Genomic DNA, 16,834 nt, shown 5'->3' with positions numbered 1-16,834 from the left:
GCGCGAGACTTCAAGCTGACCCAGTACGCTGACTAGTTCTCTGGCCGCAGCCTGCCTCTCTGCTCTCCGCTGTGTCCGTGGTTGGCTGAGGCCTCCTGGCTGCCACGTGGGGGCCCCTGTCCCCTCAAAAGACAGGAAACCCTTTGCTATTCGCTCTGTGACTTTCTCAGTCATACGTGGTCAACATTATCCCCTCATCACTATCAACCTTCATATCATCATCACTGTCACCACCATCAGACCATCGTCACCAGCCCCATCACCACCACCACCACCACCACATCAGCCACTGTTCCCAGCACCACCAGCATCACCGTCAGCCACGTCACCCTCACATGACACCCCATCCTCCTCGTTCACTTCCTGGCACAGCACTTACAGCTGCCTTCCCTGGCGCGTTGTCCCCTTGCTTCCTGTCTCCTGCATCTTCAGAGCAGGTTGGTGGGTGCTGCTGTCATCACCAGGTGACAGACAAGGCTTGGGGTTGGGGGCTGGGATTTGAGGAAGGGGCGAGCCTAGACGTGTCCACTCTCCTGCCCACCTGACCCTTCCTGCCCCCCCCCCCCGGCTGCGGGCACACACGGGGCATGGTCCAGAGGTGGGGCTGTAACCTGAGTTGGGGCGGGTGATGGCCAGGGCATGCCTCGGTGCCCGCAGGCCGGCGCTTGGCCCCCACACTGGACCTGGGGCGGTCAGTGTCCGCCATGGGCAGCAAGCAGACGGTGTTCACACACGAGCAGTTGGAGGCCTACCAGGTGGGGGGGCGCTGGCCCGGGGCTGGCTGGTCCCTGTGAGGTTCGGGGCTGTCCAGCAGCCGGCTGAGCACTGTCCCTGCAGGACTGCACCTTCTTCACGAGGAAGGAGATCCTGAGGTGTGTGGGCAGGACGAGGCGTCTACAGCCGCGGGGATGGGTGAGAGGGGCTCACTTAGGGCGGGGCTGGGAGAGCGACCCACGCCGGGGGACAGGCCAGGGGCCATTGCCCAGCACCCTGAAACCCAAGCTGGGAGGGGTGAGGGCCGAGGGGGCCAGGCCTGTGCGTGGGCACGGGTGTCAGTTACCGATGGACGCGCCTTGACCGGGAGCCCCATTGTCTGGTGTGGACAGCTCAAGGATCAGCCCCCGGCCATCATGATCCGGTTACCAGCAGGGAAACTGAGGCTCAGGCTGGGGAGGGGGCGCCTGGCTGAGTCCCTAGAGAGGGCGCTGAGGTTCCGTCAGCTCTGACAGATGAGACGCAGGTTCCTGGCGAGGGAACCCTCTAGAGGGGGCTGGACATGGGATGGGTGTAGCCTGGTCCCTCCGTGGTCCTGGGTTCAAGACACTCATGTCAGCTTGGGGACCGCAGAGTTCCCAGGGGCATTCAGGGCTGGCTACGTAGTGCTTGTGGGGTACAAGCAATCAGGGGTTGCAGAATGCCTCGTTGCAGAATGCTCCACCCTTATAAACGCCACAGGGAGGGGGTTTGCCTTGCACGCAGCTGACCTGGGTTTGATCCCCAGCATCCCAGGGTCCCCTGAGCCCACCAAGAGTGAGCCCTGAGCACAGAGCCAGGAGTCAGCTCTAAGAACCGCTGAGTGTGGCTCCCAACCCTCCCTTCCCCGCCCCCCCCACACATTAGTCCTCTGCTTGGTCCATAGAGGAGCCATCTCCATTCTGGGGTGAGTGTAAGAGACCTCTGGGGGTGGAGCCTGGATACTGTAGCACATTAGCCCGTGGGAAGCACCTCGCCTTAAAGCTTTCCCTTTGGCCCACCTGCCTGCCCAGTAAGCTCCTATTATGTGTCAAAACTCCATGCCAGTGGCCTTTCCTGTAGGACTCCCTCCTTCTTTCAGTACCCCTGTCTGTTATCCTCGTGTTAGCTGCACGAGTGGAGGGCTGGGTCCAGTGGGGTGTGAGCCTGTGCCAGCTCTACCCAGGCCCCAGGCTGGGGTGCCCAACAGTGAGTGGACATGGCGACGGCTGGAGCAAGATGTGCAAGGCTCTCCCTGGCCTCCTCCCCAGGCTGTTCTACCGATACCAGGACCTGGCCCCCCAGCTTGTGCCCCTGGACTACACCAGCTGCCCGGACGTGAAAGTGCCTTTTGAGCTCATTATCAGCATGCCAGAGCTGAAGGTGCACTGGCGGGACCCTTGGGCCCGGGACCTGGGACGTGCCCATGGGGACTGGCCACCGTGACCCCATGCCCGACTCTGGAGCCCAAGATGAGGAACAAGGAGCCCGAGCAATAGGACAGTGGGCAAAGATGCTTCCCTCGTACACTGCTGACCCGGGTTCCATCCTTGCATCCTTTCGGTCCCCTGAGCCCCGCTAGGAGTGAGCACAGAGTTGGGAGTCAGCCCTGAACAATACCAGGTGTCGCCCAATTCCAAAATAAGCGCAAAAGGGGACAGCGAGGCGTGGAGCCTGTGAGCAGAGAACTCAGGGCAGAGCCTGCATCAGGAACGGCTGGAACCAGCAGTCTGAGTGAGGCTGTTGCGGCGGGGGGGGGGGGGGGGTGGCTTGCATCTCTCAGGCCCTCCAGAGAGATTCCACCTGTCCCCTTCCCCAGTCCCACGCGGAAGCTTTCCTCCCATCCCTCTGGTGTAGGAGGCCCCCTGTTGCCCTGGGTTGGGTGGTCGCAAGGCCGCAGGGACGGGGTAGAGGGGGTGGGGAGAAGGCTGGGGAGGCCAGTGGCCTCCCGGGCGAGGCTGGGCTCTGTCGCCGTCTCCAGGACAATCCATTCCGCCAGAGGATCGCCCAGGTCTTCTCAGAGGCCGGGGATGGCCACATGAGCCTGGACAACTTCCTGGACATGTTCTCCGTCATGAGCGAGATGGCCCCACGCGACCTCAAGGCCCACTATGCCTTTCGGATCTACGGTGTGCCCCCGCCTGCACTCTGCCAGGGTCCACCCAGCACTGTCTACTCGATACCCTGGACCTTTCCCCAGATGCCTGCTAGGCTCGTCCCCTGTGAGGTCTGAGCTCCCCCTGCACCCCCCAGCCCGCCCCACCCCTCACTGGACCCCCGTACCCCACTCCCCCCAGACTTCAATGATGATGGCTACATCTGTGCCTGGGACCTGGAGCAGACGGTGGGCAGGCTCACCCGTGGGGAACTGAGCACCGAGGAGGTGAGCCTTGTATGCGAGAAGGTGCTGGACGAGGCGGACAGTGACCACGACGGGCGGCTGTCTCTGGAGGACTTCCAGAACATGATCCTGCGGGCGCCCGACTTCCTCAGGTGAGTGCTGGCCGGATGCCCAGCGACACCCCCCATGTGGCCTGTCTCCTGCTGTCAAGTTGCAGGGCTTCAGCGGGGCCCCGGGTCTGCCTGCGCCTGTTGATGTGGACCCTTTTCTCCATACACAGCACCTTCCATATCCGGATCTGAGCCCACAATGAAGGGGACAGCTGGCAGCCCGAGGTCTGGGAATAAAGACGCGAGTGGCCCCGTGTGTATGTTTGTGTATGGAGCGTGCCATTCGCCCCACAGCCCGGCTGTATTTGCTCCGGGCCAGACCCGGGTCTCTCTCCATCTTGAGGAACTGACCTGCCCCCATGCCCTGGGTGGACAGAGATAGCCCGAGCATCTGCCTTGCTCCCCCCACCCCCTACCCAAAGGGGCTGCTGCTTCCGGAGGCGGTGGGAGGTGCCATTCGCAGAGGTGGGCGCTCTGTAGTCCATGGCTTCTCTGACACCTGTGAGGCTCGGTCCAGTGCCCCGTGCCATTTGGAGGGATAGGGCTGAGGCCAACTGACCAGGCGCCTCCCCAGGAACAGGAGGGGGCAGGGCGGGGGGGGGGGGTAAAACAAGCAAACACAGGTCCGAAACGTGCAGAATGTGGTTCCCCGCCTGCCCCGCCAAGGCAGGACACTGACCTGGAGGGTCTGACCCCGCTGTCCCAGACCCCGCGTTCCGTGGCAGCGCCCCCTCAGCAAGCTCAGTGCAGCCTCCGGCGCGGGCGAGTTGGGCGCCGCCCCTAGAAGCCGGGCGCGAAGGGCGGGGGCCGGCGGTACTCCTCGGGGACCCTGGCCTCCTCGATGCTCCCCGCCGCGGGCCCCGCCCAGAGGGCCGTCCCGGGGGCCACGCGGACGTGTGTGTCGACATTCTGGCTGTGCGGGAGGACGCGGGGCCACTGCTGCCGCATCTTCTTGCCTGTCTGGGGCAGCGCCTTCAGGTTCCTCCAGAGTCGGTGGCAGGCGTCCTCCAGCCGTGCTCCAGGGGCTCCCTCGGTGACTGCTGCCTCCTCACATGGGTCCTCTGCCCGCTGCGTCCTGTCCTCCAGCCGTGGGGACACCTGCAACCCGGCGCCAGGGAAACAAGCAACAGCTGGATGCTCCAGGGCGTGGGTGTCCAGGATGAGCGCACGCCTGACCCGCGAGAATCAGCTCCGAGTCCCCGAGAGTGCCTGGGGACCCCGCGAGCTCTGCCGCATGTGTGCAACCCTCCCACCATAAAGTTCCCACCCCTTGCCGGGCCCGCGCCCCAGTCGTCCAACTGCACCCCTGCAACCCCACCCAACTCCCGGCCCGGCCCGCCCAGTCCGGACCCCGCCCCCACATGACCAGACCCGCCCTCACCTGGCCAGACCCCGCCCCGACCCCCAACGCCCAGCTCTTAGCCTAAGCTCCGCTGGGGAATAGCTGCTGACCTATGCGCCTCCAGTTTTACCGTCAGCTCGCCCCCGTGCCGCTTGCCCACCTCACCCCTCCAGCTCTGCCGTCCCTTCCCTGCACCTGACCCTCCCCCGCCTGCCACACCGAGGTGCCCAGAACCCGAAAGTGGGTGGACGTGTCTTAGAGACGCACCGCACAGCGCCACCTGGTGGCGACTCGGCGGAAGTCTCACGCCCCGTTTCTGAGGGTGCCCCTGCCCTGTCTCCGTGGAGCTGGGGGGGGGGGTGAAGCAAGATTTAGCTTGGAAGCCCCAAGTTTGGGGTGATAATCTGCCATCATATGAATTGAGGCTGCCTTTTTTGTTGGTTTTTATTTGGGGGCACACCCCACGATGCTCAGGGGTTACCCCTGACTCTGCACTCAGGAATCACTCCTGGTAGTGATGGGGAGGATCATATGGGGCGCCAGAAATCAAACCCGGGTCGCCTGAGTGCAAGGCAAGCGCCCTACACGCTGTGCTACCACTGCACCACTTGAAGCTGCGTGCTTGATCCCTAAAGACCCCCATTCTTCACTGGAGTAAACCCACGGGTGGAAATTTCTTAAGAGAAACGGGCCTGGGGAGGGACGGAAGAGCACACAGCGCCATCTCGTGGCATTTCTGTGTAACTGTCGCGGCCCGACTTTCAAACGCTTAAGATTTCCAGCCCTTTTCTTTGCTTCAGTGTTAGGTATGGCCTCATTAAGGATCAAGCACGCAACTTCAGTAGCAGAGCGGTTAGGGCACTTGCTTGCATTCAGCGGCCCCAGGTTCGTTCACCGGGACCGCATATTGTCCCAAATCATACCAGGAGTGATTCCTGAGTGCAGAGAGGAGTACTCCCTGAGCATCGCAAGAGCCCTAACTGCTCTGCTACCGCTGCAGTGGCCTAAGCTGCGTGCTTGGATCCTTAATTGCCCTATACCTAACATTCCGTTCCTTCCCTGACCTCCTTCCAGAACCCGCTATAGCTCCCCACTAAGAGAAACGTCCTGGAATGATAGTCCAGCGGATAGGGTGTTTGCCTTGTACCCGACCGACGCGGGTTCAATTCCCAGCACCCCATATGGTCCCCTGAGCACCGCCAGGAGTAATTCCTGAGTGCAAAGCCAGGACTAGCCCCTGTACATCGCCGGGTGTGACCACCCAAAAAAATTCCCTGGGGAGGGACGGAAACGCCCCACAGCGTCATCTTGTGGCGACATGGTGAAAGTGTCCTGTTTTGAATTCGCAGGGAAGGAGATTGCCTGTCCTAGGCTCCTTCTCACCGTGTTAACATTCCTCCCAAAGCACCACAGTTCCTTTGACTGCAGCTTATTCCACCCCAATTTTGGGGTACAGAGCTGAATCTTTCTTCCACTCACTCCACGGAGAACAGGGGAGCACAGGCTGAGGCTGTCTCATATATATTGGAACCCCTCAAATAAATACACAAAACGTGCAGTGTGGTAGGCTAGGGTGAGGATCAGGTGCAGAGAAGTGCAGAGAATCCTTAGGGCCGGAGTCACAGCTGGGATGACCTAGGGGCGGAGCTGAGTTAGAGCAGAGTTTAAGGTGAGCTAATCAGGGCGGGGCTGAGGGTGGAGTTTAAGGTGGAGCTGGGTCAGGGCGGAGCTGGGGGCGGGGCTGAGGGTGGAGCTTAAGCAGGACCTGATCAGGGCGGGGCTTGCCTGAACTGAGGGTGGAGCGTAAAGTGGAGATGAGTCAGGACAGGGCTGGGGAAGGGGCTAAGGGTGGGATCTTAAGGTGGAGCTGATCAGGGCGGAGCTGGGGTGGATCTTGGAGCTTAGGGTTGGAGCTGAGTAGGCCGAGCTAGGGATGGAGCTGGAGGCGGGGCTGAGTCGTGGGCCGATCTGTGGGAGAGCCTGAGTGTGGAGCTGCGTTTCACCTGGGTCCCTGGAACAGGCGTTGAACTCGGAGGATGATGGGCCTAGTCTCTACCTGTACTCCTCCCTCACCCCAAGGTGCAAGGTGCTAGTTTTTTGTCACTTACCTTCTTAGGTTCGGACAGAGGGCAGGAGAGGGGATGCTGACGTGGGCCGGGGACTCTCTTAGTGAGTGCATTGGAGTGAAGCAACAGATCCTCATAATCCACGTTTCCTGGATCCTTCTGTGGGGCAGAGAGGTTCTGTAGCTCAGCTGCAAGGAAGAGACAGAGCTCCCACCCTGGGCAAAACCCAGAAGCAGAGAGGGGTGGGTGGGCTGCTCCAACTAGTGCTCTGTCCACACGTCTCCTGAGGAAGCATGCCCCGCCCACTGCAGTCTGAGCCAGGCCCCCACTCACGGGGCCATACACACGCCATGGAGACCCCGCCCACTGATGGTTAGACCACGCCCTCTGTGCATAATTAGAAAGCAGCCCAACCCACTGCCGGCTAGGTTATTAGAAATGACGTCCCACCCACCCAAAAGCTCCACCCATTTAACCTTATTTGGAAGCATGACCCGCCCACTCGCAACCAGACCCGCCCACTTTTGGTTCCCTAGCCATTTGCTCCACATCCTGAGTGTGAACTTTGGTTAAAAAAAGGGCCAGTAGGGTGCATGAGAGAACCAACACAGAATGTCTACGGGGCACCTGGGAACTGAGATATGGGGCCCTCCTCACCTGCCCGCACGCCTGTGTCAGCAGCTCCTGGTGTGGCCACAAGGGCTGCTGCTGGTGGAAGGCCACCAGCGAGGCCAGCGAGGCGTGCACCGTCTTCTGCCCAGGGATCAGGAAGCCCCCAGCGTCCAGGAGCTTCACCATGAAGTGCCGGCAGCCGCTCTGGGCTCTGCAGAGACAGCACAGTGAGCTAGGTGGCCAGCCTTGGACGGGCCTCCCTGGGGGAGCCACGGACCACTCAGCACCCCAGCAGTCCTCATTCTGAGACAGTCTGTACCCCCAGGCCTGTCGGTACTGGGCACAGCCGGACATGCAGCCGTTCCCCTCAGTCTGCACCCATCAGAGCAGCCTCATGTATTGTCTGCTTTCTGAGATGAGGTGGGATGAGGGGCCCCCGACTCCCCCCACCTTACTTGTAAGAGAGGGTGTAGCCCACGTGGCTGTGGCTGACTCTGAGCAGGAAGGCCCCCAGTGGCTTCGATGCCAGCAGGTCTTCAGCATCCCTGGGGGCACAGGGAGGAGGAGGGATGGCTAAGACCAGGGCCCCAGCACAGCCAGAGTCCCAGCAGGGACCTCAGCATCCGTGCCCGAGCTGACAGACCTCACGCGTCCACTGCCCACTGAGAACCTGGCCCTGGGAGGGTCTGTCCACTCGGTAGAGCCGGAGACCTCGGGCTGGGCTGGGGTCATTCCCAGCAGTACTGAGGGACATATGGCCCTAGGAATCAAACCGTCCACCTACATACAAAGCCTGTGGTTGACCTTTGACCATCTCCTTGGCTAAACACAATTGTTTTGGGGTCAACCCGGAGGTGCACAGGGCTTACTCCTGCCTCTGTTCTCGTATCACTCCTGATGGGGCTCAAGGGACTCTGAGAAGTTCTGCGAATCGAACTGGGGTCCAACGTGTGCAAGGGAAGGGTCTGGCTTGCTGTATTATCACTCTGGCCCTAGGTTCAACACTTTAGTGCTGACCTTAACTGCTGGGGCACAGCCCCTGGGGAAGCTGTGTGAGCAAGGTTTGTACTTGTCAGCATCCTCGGGGGCTCCAGGCCCCAGAGGGAAAACAGAACCCCAGAGGAGAAATACTTTCTCCAGGTCCTCCAACACCACCACCTGGGTCCCCGCCCCTGGTACCTGCAGAACACATGGTAAAACTGAGCCCAGATCTTGCCAGGAGGAAGGAGGGTGTGTGTCGGGGTGGGGGGTGGGGGGTGGGGCAGAGGTGTCCTTACGCTCTGGAGATGGCGCCGTGGAACCAGGTGGGAATGCCTCCATGGGCCAGCGGGCCCATCTGTGTCTGCAGAAACCAGTCGAACCAGGGAGGCAGGTTTTGGGCCTGGGCCATGGCGTCTGGGGAGTGGGCAGTAGGAGAAATAGTCCAGTCTGAGCCATGTCCCAGTTTTGTTCCTTCCTTACGGCTCATGGTGCCTCTTCCTGCAGGAAGTCCTCCGGCCTTCATGGGGGCCTGTAAGTCTAGAGCTGATGAGCGTCTCCTGAGCCCCAGTGAGGTTCCTGCTCACCATGCGGATGTTCCTCATCTCCTCATTCAGTGAGAATCATGGGTACTAGCAAGTTCCTCGCGTGCTCACAGCCTGTCCCTGTCTAGGCCTCCCTCCCAGCTTTCCCCGGTTCTGACTTGGGGAAGTGACTGTAGCCCCCAGACCTGTCATCCCACATGGTGGGGGAGCAGAGCCCCACTCTGCAGGAGTGGTGGCTCCCACACCTGGGAAGAGCGAGGCTTCCCTCAACTTCTTGGAAGTGCAGGAATGTACCGGGAATGAGCCTGGGCAACTGCCAAAGGGCCATTCCAGGACCCACCGCCGGCTGGTGTGGAGCTGGCCGCCATCTGGGGGAAGGAGCATCCCTTGCGGAGACCCCCAGGTCTATGCTTCGCCCTAGATTACCCCTACCCAGGCAAACTCCTACTCATCTCTTAAAACCCTGTGCAAACGCCGTCCCCCAGACGGCCTTCCTGTTCTTGAGTGCCGCTGGCCTGATTTTGGAGAGCTGGGTGAGGGGCAGTCTGGGGCATGGCGGGGTGAGCAGAGGCTGTGGCGCCCCAGCCACTTACCTGGGAGTCCAGGACAGCGAGGCCCCCGCTGGAGTGCGTGGTGACTGTCTGGTTTCATTTCTGGGAGCGCTCGTCACAGGGGCGGGCCCACAGCCTGGTAGGTGGACGCACACCCCGCCCGCCCTGACACCACTGGGCAATGATTCCCACGGGTGAGGGGCACTGCAGGAAGGACTCCCCAGGGCTGGGCACAGGGCTGGAGGCACCTCGGAAGCTGAGCTGGGTCTGGGTTCTAGTTTTAACTTTGTAGTTGGCCAAAGGCCACAGAAGCGGAGACTGATGTGGAGGCCCAGAGAGGAGGCGGAGGGCGCCGATCCCAGGGGTCCAAGGAAGACCTGGGTGAAACACCCTTGACTTCAGCTGTGGTGGGCTCTGGCCAGGGGAAGCTGCAAGGAGGGCCCCCGCCCACTGCAGAATCCAGCCCCTTAGAAACAGCCGCTTCCCGCCTTCCGGACCCCTGGCTCCTGGGGGTGGGGGCTCTAGCAAGCAAACTCACCACCAAGGTGGCTCGTTTTTAGTTTCATTTTATTTTGGGTTTCAGGGGGCCAGGTGTGGCGAGCGGAGTTCCTCCCAGCTTCCCCGCGCACACTGGGCCTGCGACCTTCAGCCCTCCACCCGCCCCGCCCTGCCAGGCGGAGGCACAGCCACTTCCTGCTCACTGGGGTGGCGGGCCCAGCTGGGAAGCACCCCACCCGCTGGCTAGCCAGGTGCCTTGCCCCATGACGTGGGGACCCCCGTGAATGGTAATATCCCGGGGGTTTCTGTCCAATTCCACGCTGACCCTGAGGCAGGCCTGCCACCTGGCAGATGGGGTCACCATGACCTTGCATTGAGCCCGAGAATGTCACATATGCCAGCCAGGAGCCTCTGACCAGTCACCTGCTTGTTTAGACTGAGCCCACGAAGGACTGTGGGGGACAAAATCCTGGTCACCCAGGCAGGCTGTCCCTGCCCCAACCCAGTCGCTCCCTAGCAGAGGCTGGGGAGGAGGAAGCAGGAACGAGGTGGCTCAGGGCAGAGATGACTGGCAGACTTGGGGACACCATAGCAGACGAGGACCCCCACCCTGCGCGGCCCTGCCTGGAGGAAGAGCATTGGGCTTTGGGGGGCCCAGGTCTCACAGTGCCAGTGTGGGGCGAAAGGCTTCGGCACAGAGCCCTGGGCAGACACCCGTTCCCACGAGCTGGGCTGGCAGATCTGGGATGCAGACACCCAATTCCCATGAGCTAGGCTGGTAGATCTGGGTGCAGACACCCAATTCCCACAAGTTAGGCTGGTAGATTTGGGTGCAGATACCCAATTCCCATGAGCTGGGCTGGCAGATCTGGGGTGCAGACACCCGATTCCCACGAGTGGGCCCTGGACCTGGGGGGAAGACACCCCATTCGCATGAGCTGGACCTGGGGTGCAGTTCCACTGCTACAAGGAGGGGCAGGAGGCGACCTGGGTCAGGTCACGCAGGGCCCAGGAGCTGCCAGTTAAGGGGCCAGGCGGGTTGTGAGGTCTAGCCACCCAGGACACTGGTCGAGGGGCACAGGGCTGCAGGGCTGTGTGCTCGGGGCCCCGTAACCCCAGGGCGGCCTTGGGGCCCTGCCTGCCGAGCGGGGACCTGGGATGGGAGGCAGGTGACCACAGAGGAGGGGTGCGGGAACTCAGGGGACCCACCCTGTGGCTTGCTGGCGTGGGCAGGGCCACTTCCTGCAGGGAGAGTGGGGTGCGGCTGGGACAGTTGATGCTGGCATGTTGGGTTTAATTCAAGACACTATGGAATCGGCTGGGCGGCAGCAGCCGGCCAGGGTTAGGGCTGAGGTGAGGGCGAGGGCACGGCACCCGGCCTCCCGCCTGCACGCTTGCTTGCTCAGACACGGATGGCCCGCCTGGAAGGTGCTCATGGTGTGGGGGAAGGTCCTGCCCCGGCTGTGGCCGCTGGAACTGGGGCAGGGGCACCGCGTGGCACCCACCACCTAGGAAAGACTCAGTCCGGAGTGTGTCCGCCGGCCCGGCCCGCCCAAGAGGGCCGATGCTTCGGCCTGTGCTGGTGGCGGGCGTGGGAGCGGCAGGTCAGTCAGCCATCCCGGCGGGCCGGGGAGAGTCTGCCTCGCCTGCCTCCAGAGCTGAGAGCGTCCCGCACAGCTGCTGTCCCGGCAGGGCTGGGCGCACGGCGCCGGCGACTCACAGGAGGATGCACCGGAAGAAGCCGCTTCTCCGCTGCTGCTCAGCCGTGATCCGCACACCCTGGCTGCTGCCCTGCGGGCTATTGCCCTCCTGCAACACGGGGAGCACTGGGGTGGAGCACTCGGGAGCACCGAGAGCCGAGCACCCAACGCTGGTTCCCTGTCCCGGCCCTCATGGCCCTGGGCCTATCTGTCCAGCTCCCATCTTCCCACCGCGCCCCCAGCATGGGTCTGGGCCTGGGATGCCACGGCCACGGCCCTGCGTGCACCCCGCAGCCACGTCACACACAGTGAGAAGCACGGGCAAGCGTGGGGTGTCGCCGGGCGCGGGCGTGCGGGCGGGCGTGGGCATTACCGTCAGGCCGAGGAGGAAGGGCACTGGAAGAGAACCACAGGTTACGGGCTCCCCAGGGGCCAGGGGCCACGGGGGCTCTCTGGGATACAGGGGTCATGGGGGCTCCTGCTTCCCCACATGGGCAAGGGGTACCTGCGCCTCATGCTCAGCTCAGAGGCTCCAGAGCTGGATGCCAGTGTCAGCCCCTACGAGGCCGGATACAGCCACCCTGTCCCCTGCCCCCTGCCCACGGAGGGGCCCGCACTGGCCACCTGCCCCCTGCCCAGAGGGGCCAGTACTGGTCACCTGTCTCCTGCCCATGGAGGGGCCCGCACTGGTCACCTGCCCCCTGCCCACGGGGGGGCCTGCACTGGTCACCTGTCCCCAGCACACAGCCCACCACAAAGTGCCTGTCATGGGCCCAGGAACGATGGGGAAGGCCACACTCACCAATTTTTTGTCCATTTTTGCTTTGATGTCTCTGGCGAGAGTGAAAAATGCCTGTGGAGGGAGGGAAGCCTTGGGGTTCCCATGCAGGCAACAGGGCAGGGCAGGGGAGTGCGCGTAGCTGGCTGGGAAGGTGGGGCTCACCCCGCGGGCTCCACCCCTGCCCCTGCCACATCAGGTGTCCTGGGTGCCAGGGACAGCCGGGGCCAGCAGAGTGGTGGCACAGCCTGGGCCGGCCCTGAGAAGGCCCCACCCCCACCTCCCCCTCAGCGGACACTGGGGAAGCCCTTCGCTGCCCCTGCGGGTTGGGCGGCCGGAACTCACGTTCTCCACATTAATGTTCGCTTTGGCACTGGTCTCCATGAACTTGATCCCGTAGTCGAGGGCCAGCTGCAGGGGACACTTGTCGTCAGCCCAGAGCTGGGCCGGCTCTGCCCCGACCCCAGGCGCTGGCCGGCCCGCTGCCCCAGCCCCACCTTTTCTCCCCGCTCCTTGGACACTTGTCGCTTGTCGTTCACGTCACACTTGTTCCCAAGGATCATCTTCTCCACGTCTGCAGAAGCATGCTGGGAGGGGGCACAGAGCGGTCAGTGTCCCGCCGGAGAATGGCAAGCAGCACGATGGACCCCGCCCCCCCTGCAGGCCACGCGCGCCCGCAGGGTTACAGCTTCCTCTCAGGGAGGCCTAGCCGCCCCCCCCCCTCACCTCCTCGATGTTGCGGATCCAGTTGCGAATGTTGTCGAAGGATTTCTCGTTGGTGATGTCGTAGACCAGCATGATGCCCTGGGGGCGGGGGACCACACTGTCACGGCCAGCCCATCGGGGATGCACCGGGGGATACCGAGGCATGCCCCAGAACGTCTGACCGCGGCACCGTTGTGCCCCACACTCAATGCCTCCCTGTTCCTATGGACAGGGTCCAAGTCTCGGGGACAAGCAGCACCGCCCCCGCCCGTCCCCTCACTCCTGCTCACCATGGCTCCACGGTAGTAGGCCGTGGTGATGGTCCGGAAACGCTCCTGCCCCGCCGTGTCCCTGCAGAGATGAGGGCTCAGAGCCTGGCAGCACCCCCCGCCCCCCACTGCCAGTCCTGTCCATGCTCACACGGGGCGGTGCAGGGCCGGAAGCCAGGATCGGATTCCAAATCTTGTGCCATCCTGAGGCCCATCCCTCGACCCCCACGCTCCTGGCCCAGAGACGCGCCCAGCGGTCTGCAAGAGCAGGACCAGCACGGGCCCACGTACAGACACAGCATGCAGGCATGTGGGCACCCAGTGCTCACAGCCTCATGCACACACAGCTGTGTCTGTGAAGGCTCCAAGCGCCACATATGCCAATGCTGGGGATGGGCATAAGCTTTCCCACGGGGTTTGGCGCCCTGAAGCCCGTGTCGGCGAGCTTGTACTTGCACAGATCTGACCAGCTTCACCCACCCGGCCCTGACCTCAGAGTTGCCCAGAGCAGTTGGCGGAGATTGCAGCAAGGGCCACACGGTAGGTGTGTGGGTGCAGCCCAGGTCTCCGTGAAGGACAGAGCATGGGTGCAGGGGTGAAATGTGAGTACAAGAGTGAGGTGGAGGATGCAGGGGTGAGGCGGTGTGTGTGTGTGTGTGTGTGTGTGTGTGTGTGCGCGCGCGCGTGCAGGGATGAAGTGGTGTACAGGGGCGCGACGGGGTGAGGCAGAGGACTCACCATATCTGCAGTTTGATCCTCTTACCATCGAGCTCTATGGTGCGGATTTTAAAGTCGATTCCTAAGGGGAGGGAGCATATCAGTGAGTCCAAGAGTGAGTGGTGGCATGGCGTGCAGGGTAGAGGAGAGCAGGGTGGGTCAACACAGTTGCCTCAGTATATCGATGCCCAGAGCCAAGACCCTTCAGTCTTCTGTGACAGCAGCCAGACTGGGTACGGTCAGGGGCATCCAGCACTGCTGCTGGTTGTGGACGTCCCATCCCGGAAGCCACAGACCTTACTTAGGAGCCCCAGAACCCGAAGGTCCAGGCCGGCTGCATCAGGCTCCGAGTGGGGCGCTGGAGTCCCTGCATCCCGCCACCGTCCTCAGGACGGACGGACGCAGCGGGCGCTGGGCGGGGGGCGCGAGGAGCCCACCCATCTCAGCTGCCCACCCAGGCGCGGGACTGCAAGGTTGCAGAGCTGGAGCTGCCCGTTTCCGGGTGGCCCGGAGTGTGCAGGGCGCAGGGCGTCACGGAACTGGGCAGGTGACAGGGTCACAGTCAATGTCCCGGGGAGCACCGCCCGGCTCTAAGCTTTCCAGGGGCCCGGGACAGCCCTGTCCTGCGGGACAGGCAGCGCGGTCCGCTCGCGGGGCTTCACCAGAGGGAGTCAGGGAGGGGCGACAGAGGGTGGCCCTGGCCCGGCTGAGCAGCGGTCCCGGGGGCTGACGGCAGGGAGTCCCCCGCACAGGCCAGGGTGGTGCCGGCAGCCCTGGGCCGCGCGCCCGCATCTCTCCCCAAGGCTGGGCCCGGCCTCCGCGCCCCAAAGAGCAGCCACGAGGGGCCCGACGGGGACGGCGGCGGCGCCAGGACGCCCCGGGCCCCGGCTCGCGCACCGCGGAGCCTCAGCTTTCCCACCTGGAAAATGGGCGTGAGCCGCGGCCGCCCTCCTGCGCTGCCCCCGGCCGCCTCCTGGACCCCGCCCCGGGTGGGCCCGGCCCCGTCGCCGGTACCTATGGTGGAGATGAACGTGGAGTTGAAGGCGTCCTCCGAGAAGCGGAACAGGACACAGGTCTTCCCCACACCCGAGTCCCCGATCAGCAGCAGCTTGAACAGGTAATCGTAGGTCTTCGCCATATTACACTCTCTCCCCGACGGGAAGTGTGGCCGGCGCCTCGCCACTGGCCGGCGGCCACGTCCATCAACCCCGAGCCCGCCCCTCATTGGCTGCCGGCCCGTCGCCCCCGCGTCCCGCCCGCCGCGGGGAGCCCTGGGCCGGGGACGCGCCGCGCGCAGAGCCGGAAGCGGCCCGGCTGCGCCTCTCATTGGCAGGCGCTCGGGACCGGCGGGCTACGATTGGTTGACGGCGAAGGGTCTCGGGGGCTTCAAACCAGGAGGGGCGTGGCGTAGCAGCCCTATCCCCGCCCCGCCCCGCCCCCGAAGGCCCCGCCCCAGGAGGGGGACGGGCCTGGAGCGTCGCCAACGGCTTCGCGCGCTGGAAGCTCAGGGCGGGGCCTCGTCGGCGGGCGCGGGCGCGCCCTGTGCAATCCCGCGGGGCGTCGGCAGGGGGCGCGGCGCGAGGCCGCGGGCTCCTCTGCTGCCGGTCGTGGCCGTGGCCCGTCCGCGGGGGGCGGGTTCTGGGCTCCCGCGCCGCCCAGTCCCCCGCCCCGACTTGGGGTGACTGGGAACTCTGTCCCCGCGACCCCCTACCGGCCTCGCACGAGACCCGAACCGGCTCACCAGGAACGCACAAGCGCCCCCAAACCCTGAACCCACTAACCAGTCTTCCCCACTGCTTCGCGGCCCCCAGCCTCGTCCGCCGCCTGGTGCCCTCCTGCAGCCCGCAGTGCCCCTCTAGGTCCGCTCGGGCGTCCTGGTCTCCGGTGCACGGCTGCTTCGCCCCGACGCCTCCCGGTTCTAGGCACTTTGCTGCCACACCCCCGTGGCCCAGTGCCCCTTGTCATGGTCACGGCTCCTGCTCTTCGGTGAGAGTCTTGCTTGCAGCCTGACCCACTGGAATGTCTCCTGGGCCCAAGGAAAGCTATGGGCCACATCCAGATGTGTGCACGATTTATTCCTGGTTCTGTGCTCAGGAATCACTCCCAAACGTGCTTGGGGACCATGTGGCATTGGGATTCGAACTGGGGCCTCTCACATGCCCAGCCCATGCCCACCTTTGGCACCATCTCGGGGCTACATCAGTGTTTAAAAAGATACTGACTTTGGGGCTGGAGAGATAGCACAGCGGGTAGGGTGTTTGCCTTGCACGCGGCCAACCCGGGTTCGATTCCCAGCATCCCATATGGTCCCCTGAGCACCGCCAGGAGTAACTCCTGAGTGCAGAGCCAGGAGTAACCCTTGTGCATCGTCGGGTGTGACCCAAAAAGCAAAAAAAAAAAAAAAGATACTGACTTTGGGGGTACAGCAGGGAGGGCACTTGTCTTGCACTCTGCCAGCCGGGGTTCGATCCCCAGCATCCCATACGGTCCCTTGAGCACCCCCAGGAATAATCCCTGAGTGCAGAACCAGGAGTCAGCAGTCAGCCCTGAGCACACCTGCTGAAGGCTGGGCTGGGGGTGGGGAAGACTTTCGCTTCTCTGTGGTTCCTTGTCCCCCCTCTCCCAGCTGGGGTCTGGGGCAAACATTCAGGTAGTGAAACCAAGTGTGGTGGAGACTTCAGTTCCGTGCATGAGTCTCTTAAGTTTGAAGTTTCTGTCCTCTGGATGGCATCTTTCTCCGTGGGATCCCTGCCTTTCTGCTTTCTCCCTCACTTTCCTAAGCTTAGTCCACACGCTGATCCAGACTCACCTTTACCGGCTGTTTCTTCTGCTTGCTAGTATTGGAGGCATTGGCGGCGGCAAAGGCTAGAAGCTTTGGGGTGCCATTCAC

At 63.3% G+C, this 16,834-nt stretch overlaps 3 protein-coding genes across 4 annotated transcripts in view; 1 reads left to right on the top strand and 2 right to left on the bottom strand.

Annotated features, from left to right (window-relative positions):
- Window positions 1-15,143, bottom strand: part of RAB8A (RAB8A, member RAS oncogene family) — a 127,102-nt gene extending 111,959 nt beyond the window's left edge. The window contains exons 1-8 of one of the 2 annotated variants that reach the window (XR_008793237.1): window positions 14,959-15,143; window positions 13,966-14,026; window positions 13,249-13,309; window positions 12,980-13,057; window positions 12,751-12,840; window positions 12,599-12,664; window positions 12,274-12,328; window positions 11,451-11,581 (exon numbers count right to left, since the gene is read on the bottom strand). Coding sequence is in view for 1 of the 2 variants with exons in the window: in XM_056119816.1 (XP_055975791.1) it covers window positions 11,492-11,584; window positions 12,278-12,328; window positions 12,599-12,664; window positions 12,751-12,840; window positions 12,980-13,057; window positions 13,249-13,309; window positions 13,966-14,026; window positions 14,959-15,082 (624 nt within the window). In the remaining variant the exon portion in view is untranslated. Of the gene's footprint in view, window positions 1-11,450; window positions 11,585-12,273; window positions 12,329-12,598; window positions 12,665-12,750; window positions 12,841-12,979; window positions 13,058-13,248; window positions 13,310-13,965; window positions 14,027-14,958 lie in introns of both variants that reach the window. The other variant, XM_056119816.1, reaches the window with a different exon arrangement.
- CIB3 (calcium and integrin binding family member 3) lies at window positions 705-3,375 on the top strand. Its single transcript, XM_056119822.1, has 6 exons — window positions 705-755; window positions 838-872; window positions 2,004-2,115; window positions 2,714-2,861; window positions 3,030-3,225; window positions 3,354-3,375. The coding sequence occupies exons 1-6, from the start codon at window positions 705-707 to the stop codon at window positions 3,373-3,375; spliced, it is 564 nt and encodes a 187-aa protein (XP_055975797.1).
- HSH2D (hematopoietic SH2 domain containing) lies at window positions 3,964-8,613 on the bottom strand. The gene is made up of 5 exons (XM_056119665.1): window positions 8,481-8,613; window positions 7,659-7,748; window positions 7,249-7,414; window positions 6,634-6,750; window positions 3,964-4,281 (listed from the first exon to the last, which is right to left on the bottom strand). Exons 1-5 carry the CDS (start codon window positions 8,591-8,593, stop codon window positions 3,964-3,966), a joined length of 804 nt encoding a protein of 267 aa, XP_055975640.1. The 5' UTR covers window positions 8,594-8,613.
- Window positions 15,144-16,834: the final 1,691 nt, after the last annotated feature.

The sequence above is a fragment of the Sorex fumeus genome, unplaced genomic scaffold (assembly GCF_029834395.1).
Source record: "Sorex fumeus unplaced genomic scaffold, SorFum_2.1 ptg000041l, whole genome shotgun sequence".
Taxonomy (NCBI): Eukaryota; Metazoa; Chordata; class Mammalia; order Eulipotyphla; family Soricidae; genus Sorex; species Sorex fumeus.
Note: the sequence above shows the minus strand (reverse complement) of the source record. Positions and strands in the feature narration are given on the sequence as shown.